The sequence below is a fragment of the Erinaceus europaeus genome, chromosome 9, assembly GCF_950295315.1.
Source record: "Erinaceus europaeus chromosome 9, mEriEur2.1, whole genome shotgun sequence".
NCBI lineage: Eukaryota > Metazoa > Chordata > Mammalia > Eulipotyphla > Erinaceidae > Erinaceus > Erinaceus europaeus.
The window spans coordinates 107,835,061-107,849,463 of record NC_080170.1 but is presented as its reverse complement, the minus strand read 5'-3'; the positions used below and the strand labels follow the sequence as shown (position 1 = coordinate 107,849,463).

The 14,403-nt window shown below is 42.0% G+C and overlaps 1 protein-coding gene across 1 annotated transcript in view; it reads right to left on the bottom strand.

Annotated features, from left to right (window-relative positions):
* Positions 1-13,567, bottom strand: part of P3H2 (prolyl 3-hydroxylase 2) — a 182,973-nt gene extending 169,406 nt beyond the window's left edge. Inside the window, exon 1 of the mRNA XM_007525663.3 lies at positions 12,771-13,567. Within this exon, the coding sequence (XP_007525725.1) occupies positions 12,771-13,238 (468 nt within the window). The 5' untranslated portion in view covers positions 13,239-13,567. The remainder of the gene's footprint in view (positions 1-12,770) is intronic.
* Positions 13,568-14,403: the final 836 nt, after the last annotated feature.

The window sequence follows — 14,403 nt, the reverse complement described above, 5'->3', positions numbered from 1 at the left end:
GATTTCTGTACCTCTAGTATATGTAGCCACCATCTCAGTTTATTATGAAATAGTTGCCAATTCTTTTTACTGTTCCTTTACTCTCATAAATTTACTTCCTGCCTAGAAGCCATAAAGCAACTGTATTCAAGACTAGGTCAGTGCTGACTTAGCTGAGTCATGCATACATTTTTGTACTAACTTCTCACAAGTGCCTTATGAATTATTATGAATCTCATTTTTCAGGGGTAAAAACTCAGATTCATATAGGCAAACTTTTTCAGGCTAATATAATTTATAAAAAAAAAAAGCAGGGCAGTTTCTTGAAGGAGTTATGTGTGACATGAGAATCCAAGCATTGCAAAGCAACTGAGAACTCAAGATTATGAACTCAAGATATGAAAAAAATCTAAATTCAAATTCTGATTATGTAACTTACTAACTTTGTGATCGCAGATATACTTCTCAACATTTTAAGCTACAATGTTGAAAGTTATATTTATACTAGATGCAGATCTTAGAGTTACTGTGAAAACTTGATGAGAAAATATATACAAAATTATTTAGCACAATACTAGAAACTGACAGGAATGCAGAGGTTACACAGTCTCCCGTGCTAAGTATGAATAGACATGGGTCCTAGGTCAGATCCATGGGGTCTACAGTTAATGGTATTTATATACTTTTCCCATATTTGGGAGCAATTCTTCGCCCTGACCCAGATTTCTAGTCTTACTCTCAACTCTGACACCACTTTCCCAGACAATACTCTTAGCCTACCTGCATGTTAGCTGTTGGGATCAGGCAAATATGTGTAAGGCCACAGACTCCTTGAAATAATACCTAAAATAGACTTCCTAGTTTCTTCGAACATGAAGATCCCAAATTTCATCTGCTATACTCTTACCTTTAGGTTCCTGATTGTTAAACAATTTGTTCTGCTTTATATCTTAATGCTTTTCAATCATGAAGTTGCAGATGCTACCATGATGCCAACCTGACTTCCCTGGGCAGGCAACCCCACCTCTCCAAAACCCTATCCCACAAGGGAAAGACAGAAATAGCTAGGAGTATGGATTGACCTGTCAATGTCCCTGACCAGCAGAGAAGCAGTTACAGAAGCTAGGGTTTACTAACAATTTTTTTTCTGTTTTGTTTCAGACTTATTTACTTTATTCTGCTTTGTTTCTCTCCATTCCTTTCCAGAGTTGCAATGTAATTACACTGCCAGTTTCACCAGTGTCTCATTATTTGCTGAAAAACTGACTCTATTATTTACAAATAATAAATTGGAACAGAATCATTTTCATAGCCCTGGACTTACGGATATCTTTTTCTTTTCTTCAATTTTTAGTTATAAAAAGGAAACACTGACAAAAACCATAGGATAAGAAGGGTACAATTCCACAGAATTCCCACGACCAGAACTCCATATCCCCTCCGCTCCCCTGATTGCTTTCCTATTCTTTATCCCTCTGGGATTATGGACCCAAGGTCATTGTGGGATACAGAAAGTGGAAGGTTTGGCTTCTGTAATTGCTTCCCTGCTGAACATGGGCATTGACAGGTCGATCCAGACTTGTGGATATCTTATATCCTGGACCTCCTCTGCTTAGCTCTTGATTTCCCTTCGAAAGGAGAGTCTTTGCCTCATTCATTTACTAGATTTATTGGACAGTAACTTTAACCAACATTCATGTATCTGAACTTTTTTTTCTTAGAAGTGAGAGGACAATAGTAAAAAAAAAAAGTTTATAAGAACATAGTGGTTTTTAGGGGTGGGAGGTAGCACATCCGGTGAAGCACACATGTCATCAAGCAGAAGGATCCGGGTTGGAGGCCCCCACATCCCAGTATCAGCAGGGGTGATCCTTCACAAGGGAAGCAGGTCCGCAGATGTCTATCTTTCTCTCTCCCTCCCTCTCTCTCCTTCTCCCCTCTCAATTCCTCCCTGTCTGGTCAAATAAAAATAAAAAAGGAGAAAGAAAGAAAAAAACAAAAAGATGGCTGCCAGGAGCAATGAATTCACAGCACTTGGCACCAAGCTCCAACAATAACCTTGGTGGATATATATAATTAGTTTTCACTCTCACGGGGTATATTTCACTTAGCAAATACTGTAAGAAGTATGTGATCAAGTTCACTTTTAACCAAACTGAGTTTGTGTTTTCAGTGTGAGTCTTACAGACAATAGTTAAGAGTATCATCATATATGTGGGATTCATGGTTCTTGGATTCTAATCCTGGCGCCTCCATTATAATACTAAATAAGTGTAGAAAAACTGATTCTTTTTGGAACTTTAGTTTCTCTATATGTGAAATGAGATGGTTCTAGGAGAGAGAGAGAGAGAGAGAGAGAGAGAGAGAGAGGAGAGAGATTACAGAAAGATGGGAAGCTGATAGAAGGAAACAACTTCCCCAAACCTATTACTTTATGTCTAGAACAAAGCATTTGGGGGGAAAGCATCGTTTCAAAAAGTAGATGTCTAGGCCTGAGGTTTTATAATGTTAAACTTTCCCCTTCTCTCTGTTGAGCCCCTCAATTATCTCCTTTTCAGATGTGATTTTACTGTGCAGATTGTTAATGGTACCGGGAAAAATGGAGGAAGAGAGTGAAGAGGTTAAAGAGGAAAACAAACAAGTAAAGAAAACAAAATAAAAGAGAGATGCAGTGGTGCACATGCTTAACTGCACACACTACAGTGCCCACGGGCCTGGGACCCAGGTTCAAACCCCTGGTCTCCCACCTTCAGGGGGAAAGCTTCATGAGTGGTGAAGTAGGGCAGCAGGAATCTCTCTACCTCTTTCTTCTCCCCTCTCAATTTCTCTCTGACTCCACCTAATACATAAATATGTAAATTTACAAAAAAATTAAAAATAAAACAAAATGTTGCAGAAAATAAGCTTCTTGTTACAAGTCTGTACCAACCATATACTAACAACTGATAGCCATACATATAACACTAGTGTCAGAAAGTTGTCTCTGAACTTTTTTTTTCCTTGTTCTTTATTTTTTTTAAGGAAAAGGACAGAGAAAACTAAGGGGGCAGGAAGAGAGAATGTAAGTTATCTGCAGCACCACTAGTGAAGCTTCCTCCTTACAGCTGGGGACTAGGGGATTGAACCCAGTCCCTTGCACATGGTAACACGTGTGATTCACCAGGAGTGCTGTCACTCTACTTTTGACTGAACTTTTTAAAGATGTGTTTGTACCATTTGGCAAGTAAAGAACAGTTCTCATAAAAACTGCATGCCTAGGAAGTCAGATGGTAAGAAAGGAAGGATTTATAAATAAAAGGACAGAAAGAATTGCAGGAGAAAAGCTGAATGGAAAAAGAAAAAGGAGATCATTTTTCCTAATGAGAAATGCAAAATTTTCCACCAGACAACTGTGACTCTTAGCTGAGTGGACTGTGCATCATGTGAATGAATCGGCAGGGTGGGCAGAACAGTCCAGAGAAGCTCTGCCTTGTGGCCTTTCTTTCTCAAGAGGCAGCAGGCCCCAGCAGGTCTCAGCTGCACCACAGGTTGGCCAGTCTTTGGGCAAGTAGTCATGCTACTTAGAGTTTGGGAAGAACACTATTCTATAAATCAGAATCCCCACCTTCTGGGCACAACTCCATTAGCTGACCCTTCTTAAGTGTTCATGGAGCCAGTGTCATCATCTATTAAGTGACAGGGATAGACACTTAATAAATTGCTAAAGATATGTCATATGTAATATTTTTTAGTTTTATAACTAGCATCCATCACCCTCACTAAAATGCATGTCTTTCTTTTCCAGTTGAGGTAACATTAGTTCACACCATGGTGTAAGTTGAGGAGCACTTTGTCACACCTCTTCAAAAGTAAGTTTAAACCACATTTCTTCCAGGAAAATATTTATCACTCTCTATATTACCCCCTATTTAATGGCCCTACAGCAGCTAATTTTCTTGGAGAGCTGGTGGAGAATCTCTCTTGGAGTTCCATTCAGCTTTCAGATCTGTGATCCTGAGAAATCCACTATCTACTGAATTCCTTAGAAATTCAAAAGAACCTTTTTTGTCACACTGTTATAGGCTTTTAATATGGATACTGCTATTGTGGGTTTTTTATTATTTATTTAAAGAAGGAGACATTAACAAAACCATAGGATAAGAAGGGTACAGCTCCACACAATTCCCACCTCCAGATCTCCCTATCCCATTCTCTCCCCTGATAGCTTTCCTATTCTTTATCCCTCTTGGAGTATGAACCCAAGGTCATGGTGGGTTGCAGAAAGTGGAAGGTCTAGCTTCTGTAATTGCTTCCCTGCAGAACATGGGCATTGACTGGTTGATCCATACTCCTAGCCTGTCTCTCTCTTTCCCTAGTGGAGTGGGGCTCTGGGAAACTGAGCTCCAGGACATATTGGTGAGGTTGTTCGTCCAGGAAAGTCTGGTAGGCATCATGCTAGCATATGGAACCTGGTGGCTGAAAAGAGAGTTAACATACAAAGCCAAACAAATTGTTGAACATTCATGGGCCTAAAGGCTGAAATACTGCAGATGAAGTGTTGGGGGGGGGGGGTGTCTTCCATTTTGTAGATAGCTAGTAGGCATATTATAAGTTATATTTCTAAGGGCCTGTAGCTATACTAGTTTTTCTTTTCTTTTTTTTTTTTTTTTTTATTTTCCCTTGAGCCTGAAATCAGATATGCAGGTGGATGCAAGTTATTGTCTGGGGAGGTGATGTCATGGCTGGAAAAGGGACAGAAAGCTGGATCAGGGAAGAAAGTAGCTCCCTAATATGGGGAAGGGGTATAAATATTGTTGACTGTGAACCCCATCAATTTGATTTGGTCTGGGGCCCATATTCAGCTTACGAGCCTACGTGACCTCTGCATCCCTGTAGATCTGAGCTCACATTCTGTAGTCATGAGTAAGAACATTCCAAGCTGCCCCAATATCGACCCATCTTACTCCGGTGTAGCATAGAGTATGTTGTCCTTCCTCCCTTCAGAGGATGGAACATTCTCTACCTTTGTTGATCCAAGTTGAGGGCAAGGACCTATGTGGGGCCCACAAAGGGGTCTATTTTGTTGTTCCTCATAGAGATGACTGGTAACAATGAAGAGAGGGATTTATTTGAGGTCTAGGCCCATCATGTTTGTTTGGGAATCTCAGGACTCCCCATATGGGGCCCCAGCTGATGGGGTGGCCTGATAGTGACTCAAGAGTCATCCTTAAAGTATGCCAGTCTCTTGACCTTATTCAGCTTTTGCAGTCCATGCTTTTCTAATGTTAGCTTTGGAGTGAGTGAGAGAACTGTAATAAGAAGTAGGTGAGGAGGGTATCTAAGTCTTAGTAGATACTATTTCATTAGGAACGTCATACTGACTCACTGCAGACTATGGTGTGCTTTTGCTTTCAGGTATATATTTTGCCCTAGTTTATGGATACATGCTCTATCTCAGGGGACCTGGTCTATATCTAGGTTTTGGGACCTTGTTAGGAAGTAAACCGCCTGGAATGGAATTAGAGAATACTATGAAAGGGAAGGTCTCACCCAAGTAATGAAGCTGAAGAGCTGAGATTCCACACCTGAAGTCTCTGGACACAGTCTGAAGTGAAGCATGCTGAGGTGGTACTCGTTGCGTTGATTAGGTTGGGATCGACGGATGCAATATTATTTGGTATGAATTGAGAGAAGCATGCAGGAAAGTGTGCCCCACCCTAGAGGTTCCAGGACTGGGGGAAATAATAGACTCTATAGTGCAAATGTGAGGTTCCTGCTGTTTAGGGTTCAAGAAGACAATAGATAGTTATTGTTATAATCACATTATTTGGTAGTTGGTTTAACTTTGAAACATCCCTTTGTTAGGATTTGCTGTATAATATCCAACATCACCATAATTTATGTCCTTTGACATTATTTGCATATAGCTGTGCCACTGGTTGCTTTTGTTCTCCCTGGTCTAGGCTTTTGAGAGAGTCGACATATCAAAGACTCAGCCTATGTATTAAAAAGACACAGTCTGTGCTTTAAAAAGTTTGAGACATACAATCAATTTTTCCCCTCTCATATTAATTAAAAGTGATTTGTATGACTACAAATTACTAGGAGTGTACATAAACACCATTCCCACCACCAAAAGACTGTCCCATCCCACCTACCCACCCCTACCCCTACTGCCCCGGGAAGCCTAATATCCACCCTCACCCTCACCACAGGGTTTTTACTTTGGTGTCCTACTCCAGATTTAGTCAAATCCTGCTTTTAAATTCCCTTTCTGTTCTTCTTTCTCAACTTCTGTTGATGAGTGAGATCATCCCATACTCATCTTTCTGACTTAGCTCATTTAACATAATTCCTTCTAGCTCTGTTCAAGATGGGTCAGAGAAGGTGGGTTCATTGTTCTTAATAGCTGCATAGTATTCCATTGTGTATATATACCACAGCTTTCTCAGCCATTCATCTGTTGTTGGGCACCTGGGTTGCTTCCAGGTTTTAGCTATTATGAATTGTGCTGCTATGAACATAGGTATACAAATATATTTTTGGTTGGGTGTTATGGAGTCCTTGGGGTATATCCTCAAAAGAGGAATTACTGGGTCATTTGGAAGGTCCATGTCTAGCCTTGTGAGAGTTCTCCAGACTGCTCCACAGAGATTGGACTAATTTACATTCCCACCAGCAGTGCAGAAGGGTTCCTCTGTCCCCATAGCCTCTCCAACATTTGTTGTTGCTGTCTGACAAAAGGACCTTTATGTGACCATATCGTTCAGAATAGATCAAAATTACCCATAAAACAAGTTGAAACTTTATCAAACATCTCCATATTCATTCCACAAAGCTATCACTTTAGTGCTTATCTGAGCAATAGTTATTACTGACAGAATAAATCTCAGACTTCGTATTTGTGGAGACAAGCAGTTACTTACTTTATTAAACCATATAAAGGAATTCCAGATTCACCAGACAGCAATAAAAGAAAACCTGTAAACTGCAGCAACCCTCATCTAATTGAATTTTAAGCCTCTGTGGCACTTAACCAATGACTGATAAGGAGCTTATTGGGTCTTCAAATGGGCAACCCCAAAGAGTAGTTACTACTGATATGCTAATTCCTCAGCAAAGAAAGTCAGGAACAGACTAGTCAAAATACTCCCCAGCTTTCTTTCCTAAGGATTGAGTCATAGACATATTAACTACTGAATTTTGATGATTCAAACACACACACACACACACACACACACACACACACACACACACACACACACATTAATACATTTGTGAGAAGCAAAGAGAAAAGAAAACAAAATGAACAATAACAACAACAAAAAGCCAAATAAATAACAACCAAAAAACCAGTTATGGTCTAGCATTTCATTTCTGTTGTTATCATTAAATCACTCATTCTAAAAGAGAAAGAAGTTGATAAAATGGAAAAACAATAAAGGAACTTCCTGAGCTGACTTTTTTAGTTTCTAGAAACAACTAAAATTAGGCTAATGAAGATAAAGTTTAGACAGATGGTTCTAGGAGGGATACAGAATTGTCTAATTTGCTTTCATTTCCTCTCCTCCCTCTTTAATTCTGAAAAGAAAACAAAGGCCAAATGGCACAAAGAGACAATGCAGAAACAAAACATGAAAGAAGAGCAAGCTTATTTTGAGCAAAAATACGTAGTACTAGTTATGATTTTTTTTTCCATTTAAGGTCTGAGCACAGTGAGAGTAAACCAGACACTATCAAATATATCTGATTATAAGGCATACAAAAACAAACACAAAGTATCTGTCTTGGATGAAGAGGACCAGAACGTACAAATTTCTAGTTACAAAATAAATAGGTCATAGGGAAAAATGCTTAGCTCCTATAGTTGTTCAAATTAAAAAAATATAAACAAAGCAGGCACAAACTACCAAGGATTTTTTTTTGAAGCACAGTTTCCATAATAAGAATTAAATTAGGGGGAAAAATGGAGAAGGAAGGCAAGGAATTCTGAAAAACCTGCCAGAACTTGGCTAGAAAGTCAAGCTCTGTAGTCCTTCTGTCACTTTCTTCCCAACTGACCAGTGAGGAAATCAAAGAACTAATGTGAGAAACTCTTCAAACATCACTTAGAAATCTTTTTCAATATTCCGTGTGTATGAAACTTAACTATTATTCACAGGACAAAAATGCTCAGCATCTGAAATCCTTGTTTTAGTTACTGGGGAGATATATATATATATACTCTGGGCCCAACTCAGACACAGTAAATATACCTAAGTATTTCATTTAAAATAATATATCACTAACTTCTATTGAGACCTGTAAATTTCTACTTTACAAGATATGAAAATAATAATAATAACAACAATGTAATTCTTGATCTCCAGGAATTCAGGTAAGTAACAAGCAAGAATATGAATTTCTCCAAAACAGGGCCAGAGGTAAAAAAAAAAAATGTCATGAAAGGAATAAATCTTTTAGTGGATATTCAGGGAGGGAGAAATGATGTTTATGGAGGTTTCAGTGGGAGTAAAAAAAAAAAAGAGATTCACAGAAATAGATATATTCACAGTGGAGAGCTACCATTTGAACACAGAGAAAAAGGAAGAAAAATCTGTTTTTATAACTAATGTCAAATACATCTTAGGTGTTATTGAAAAATCAAACCTGGGGACCAAGCAGTGTTGCAACCAGTTAAGTGCACATAGTACTAAGCTCAAGGACTGTTGCAAGGATACAGATTCGAGTCCCTGGCACTCCACCTGCAGAGGGAACGTTTCACAAGTAGTGAAGCATGTCTGCAGGTGTCTATCTTTCTCTCTCTCACTCTCTGTCTGCTCCTCTGATCTTAATTTCTCTCTGTCCTAGCCAATCAAATGGGAAAAAAATGGCCACTGTAGTGGATTCATAGTGCCAGCACCGAACCCCAGCAATAACCCTGGAGGCAAAAAGAAAAAGAAAAAGGAAAAAAAGAAAAAAGAAAGAAAAGAAAAGAAACAAAAAACCAAACCTTATCCTGCATGTTTTATATAAACCCTCACTTATACCTAACCATAACCCATCCATCCACATCCCATCAGATGAGAAAATGCTTATGCAATCTGTTCATAGCCACAGAGCTAAGAGATTGAGAAGCTAAATTTCAACCCCAGGCTTACCCCACTGCAGTGCCTACTTTTCTCCCAAAGATGAATAAAGGCTAGAGAGTACTTAATAAAGTACCAAAGTACCAGAAAGTATCGAACATGTGACACCAGGCATTCACTGCTCCTTTTGACAAGAGAGTAGCAGAATAGGGGGACATTCAGATCGGGTTGTGGACACTATGTTAAACTTCACATAGTAGTAGTTGACTAACCCACTGAAGGTTTGTGAGCAGAGAATATGCTGAAACGTACTAAAAACTCTAGTGTGGTTTTCAGGCTGTGAATCATAAATCATATCACACAAACTGAAAGGATAAAGTCAAGTTTGAAGAGTCTCATACAGTCTTTAAACAAAAAGAGTATGGCTAGAAGCCACGGGGAACTGCTGCCCCACAGCTGGTCTATCTAAATTCCCTACAGGCCCAACTTGAAGGAATATTCCACAGAGCAGGCCTTACTGCTGTTACTCTACAGGACAAGAAGAACTTACTCATCCCAGGAGCTGTCCAAATCTGGCTCATGCATAGTCCTAGTCATTACAGTCTTCTCTGGGATCAGAGGGGACCCCAGAAAACAGTGGGAACACAGAGAACAGGCACTCATTATGGTCAAAGCCCAGACTCCTGATTCTCTGTCCTGTTCTCATCTCATTCAATCCTCTCTTTTATGACACTGTGAGCTCTTGTCCACTCTAGACCTGCCATTCCTCATCTGTGAAGTGAGGAATTAAACTTGATGCAGCTACGATTTTACCATTTTCTGTCCTCCCTCTCCAACGCACCGGCATAAGGGGTCTAGTTGCATCTGTGGCACAATAATGGGGACTTGTGGAAGAAGCAGCATCTTTCAAGAGTCTCCACAGTGTTTAAACCCCTAGTGAAGAAAAACTGTACTGTTTTATCACTAAGAACCACAGTAGTAGTGACTGCCTCACAGCTCTCAATGTCTCAAATTTGGCTGCAAAGATTTTAATCAGTTCCATTTGGTCCAAAATGAACTTTTCAAGTACAAACTGAATAGCTGATACCAAAATAATTCAAGTAGGGCCAGGTAGTGACAAACTAGGTTGAACATGCATGTTATCATGCTCAAGGACCAAGGTATAAGCCCCGGCTCTCCATCTGCAGGGGGGGGAAGTCTCATGAGCAGTGGAGCAGATCTGCAGGTGTCTCCTTTTCTTTCTCACTTTCTTTCTTTCTTTCTCCCTTTCTTTCTTTCATTCTGTCTCTCCTTCACCTGGAACTTTTTCTCTGCAATAATAATAGTAATTCAACAAACCCAGGGTATCATGGTTATATCTGGGTAGAAGACAACTCCTCTCATCAGAAAGTGAACACTCCATCATCCATCCACACCTGCTGGGAACCAGTAACATTCTGGTTTTGTTAATAAATTTTTACCTTAAAAATGGTGTGTGTATGTGTATGTGTGTGCATGTGTAGCTCACAAGAAGCCAAGTGGAGTAAATAAATTATGGAGTTCAGAGTCAGAGAGCTAGTTCATTGGGTAAGGCTTGAACCTTGCCAGGCATAAGGTCCAGGTTTAATCTTGGCATTGCATTGGTGGTGCTATGGCAATGGGGGGGTGCCAATCTATGGTGTCTCTCTCCCTACCCCTAATTCTTTCTCTACCTGGATGAAAGATCAGCCTAAAACAATGAAACTGCACTCCTCTAAGTACGTTAGTGAATAAATAACAAGACTATGGAACTTCCTGGGAGAGTGAAGTCCAAAATCATGAGGAATCTATTAGATATCCATAATGGCATTACTGCAAGTTCCAGTCATCGAAAATTAATTCCCAATATGATGTAATCATTCTCTCCTTACAAGAGTATTAAGCATGGAGATACAAGAAACTTCCTATCAGAGAGAAGGAAAGTAGGGAGAAAGAGACAAGACTTGTCCGGTGCTTAGAAACATTGCTGGTAAAGTGGAAACTAACACACACTTCACATATTTTTGAAGAAACTTCCAATACTTCATTAGCTCATCAGACCACACCTACTAGTTCACTCATAGAGGTAACGATGAGTGACTAATTCCTGGAATCTAGTCAAACTTTGAGGCATGCTATACCTATTACTTCACCTCCTCTGACCTCCAGTCAGGGGAAAGGAACAGGAGAATGATTGATACAGCAAGGCTAATTACAGAACTGAAGAAACTCACATTTTGAAAGCTACCACATGGTTATTTATTTTTATATAACTGAGCATAAATATGTGTTCCTTTTCCAGACCTGAGAAAAGAAAACTCTACAAGTTGTGTGACAGAACTATCATCAGGACTGCGCGCCTCACATCTGAGACTCCTGAGAAGACCACACTTCAGCCTAACCAGACCACCCACATTCTGCTCTGGGAAATAGCTTACTATACCTTCAGCTACTTAGGCACTCAACATCCCCTGTCTGACAATTCGGAACTGATCAAAGACCATCACTCATTTTAAAATCCGGTTTATATTTAATAAATACATTAGCAAATCTACTAGACAAATCCTAAAGAAGAGTCAAATTTTCTCCTCATTCTTGTCAAAGACCTAGGTTTACTGAACTCCTTAGCCACAGTAGTGGGGACTAAAAGTTATTTTCAGTAAAAACTTCCTAAATTCTACTGGCAATTGCAAACTCTAGAGTCATGTCACTTAAGGGCAAAGGTCTTGGTGAAGATCAGCTGCAAAAGCCAACTGAAAGCTTCAAGAGTTGTGTATTTTTGCCACACCAGGAATGCAGACTGGTACTTTGGAGTGACGAATTAATCCAAAAAGCTGTCATTTTTCCAACAACTGTAGAAGACATCACTGTATTGAGATATGGGGGGGCAGGGGAGGTTGAGGGGGGTTAGTTGTCTCTGTTCAGGCATCTAGACAAATCTTTAAAATTGTGAATTTGGGAAAAATGAGAATATAAGCTGTATACCTCCCGACAAACAAAGCAAAATTCAAAAATAAAGCCAGAAAAGTAATGAACACTTGACTTTGGGGGGGGGGGGGACAGCTCAAAGCCGACCTAGTGAAACTGGAAGCCCTCTATAAAAGAAGAAAAAGTCAGCACTCTGGTTAAATACTTTGAGTGAAATTGCCTCACAGAGTTTCATCTCATCCACACATACGTTCCCTTTAACCTTTAATCTGTATGTGCTTGTAGGCGTAGAGAGTAAGAGAGACATACAGACTCGCGGAGACATACTTTCCTGGAAAGTCTACTTTTACCTCTGCTGTTTGGAGCATGCTTTCCTTTACATTTTAAGGAAAAGATGCAGACTGGTGGGTGGGATTGATGAAGGAATGAAACAGAAAACAGGATGAGACTAGACCAAAAAATGAGAGAAGACATCTGATATTAGACTCGACTCTCGCCAAAGTCTCAAAAGTCACTGTTGAATGAGCTCTTTAAAATGTCATCTAGCTCATCAGTTCATTCCTGGAGGGAGTTGTCAATAGAAGCCATAGCTTTATAGGCTTGCACAGTTTTCTAGTGTGGATCGACAGAACCCAGGCCACCTAATACAGGAAATCCGCAGACAGAAAGAAGACAGAAATGTTAAAAAGCAAACCCAAATCATACATGCTATGGAGCAGAGAGCGACCTAAGAAGACAGGGGCAGTGGTGTGGGGGGAGAGGGGGTTTGCTCCGGACAGCATCCTGGAGCACGGCGATCGTGAGGTGTGCGCTGAGTACCTTGATGTAGGCCCGCTGCAGGTAGTTGTAAGGGACTCTGCGCTGGAAGTCGCTGCGCACATCCTCGCTGACGCGGTGGCGGGACGCGGGGCCCCCGAGGCGCTGAGTCTCGCAGCTGCGGTAGCAACGCGCCCGCTCCAGCACCGCGCGGAAGAAGGGCAGCTCCGCCCCGGGACCGAGTCCGGAGGGCGCCAGCGGGCGGCGGGCTGCGCAGTGGCGGGCGCAGCGCACGCGGATCTCCCGCAGGCGCCGGTGGCTGCGCAGCGCCGCTTCCAAGTCCCGCACTGCTAATTCGTAGTCCCCACTGTAGTAGGCGGCCACCCCGCTAGCGTAGAGCAGGTCGAAAGGTTGCAGGGGCCCGGGGTCAGGCTCCGGGTCCCGGCGCGGACCGTCCGGGTGGCCGCCCCACAGCGGCGGGGGCAGCAGGAGCGCCAGCAGCGGCCAGGGCACCCAGATATGCTCCCGCATCCTCCGCTGCGGAGACGCGTGGGTCGGCTACGCTTCCAGACAACTCCGGGCAGCCGGCGTCGGAGCGCCCGAGTCCCACTTTGCAGGCTCAGAGTTTCGGCCCCGCCACAGTCTGGCTGCCCCGCGAGCTTCAGGTGGCGGCGGGCACTGCGCGGTCGGAGAGGCGGAGGCCTGAATGGCTGGCTGCTCTTAAAGGGACGCCCACTGCTCACACGCTCCTCCTGCTGCGGAGCCCAAGAGCCAAAAGCCGGTGCTCAGCGCGCGCCCTGCAGACTCCAGGCTCCAGGCTGCAGCCGACCGGGTGCCGATGGTTGCATTGCATCCAGATTCCAGTCCGAGATGGAACGCTGCTGGAGGCCAAATCTGGAGAAAAAAAATACAGATTCCTTTATTTTTTTATTATCTTTACTTATTTATTGGATAGGGACAGCCAGAAATCTAGAGGGGAGGGGGAGGGGAGGAGAGGGGGAGGGGAGAGGGGGAGGAGGAGGGAGCTGCAACATTGCTTCACTAATCGGGACGGTGGGGGGAGGCAGGGCCTCGAACACGGGTCCTTGTACATTGTGACATGTGCATCACCACCTGTTCCCCCTCAAGAATTTACATGTAGGGCCCTTTCCATGTTGCAGAATGGATATGATTATGCTAGCTCTTTCAACAGGAAGAAAGGAAAGGCCTCTATAGCCATTGTTTTGGAATTTGAACATGGACTCAGAAGGAGCCACTGTAATTCCACCTTCCAGGAGAAATACAGTCGATTGGTGATTGGCCCGATTTCAAAGACTAGCAGAAAAGTGATGATTGGGCAAAGTTCACAGAACCGTGGAGTGGTAAATGAATGGATCAAGAAAGGTCAACATTAGATCACAAGATTTGCATACCTTAAGTCCCAGAAGCTCCAGATTCAGTCTGTGGCACTGCCATATCCCAGCTAAACAGTGTTTTGGTTTCTCTCTCTCTCTCTCTCTCTCTCTCTCTCTCTCTCTCGCTCACTCTGCCCCCCACCCACCCCCGTGTGTGTGTGTGTGTGTGTGTGTGTGTGTGTGTGTGTGTATGTGTGTGTGTGTGTGTTTTTAAAACAAAGGCTCAAACTTGGGTCCTTGAAATCAAAGCTTATTACTATTTAGAAAAGATCTCTCCCTTGACTTCTCTTCCCACTTTGTAT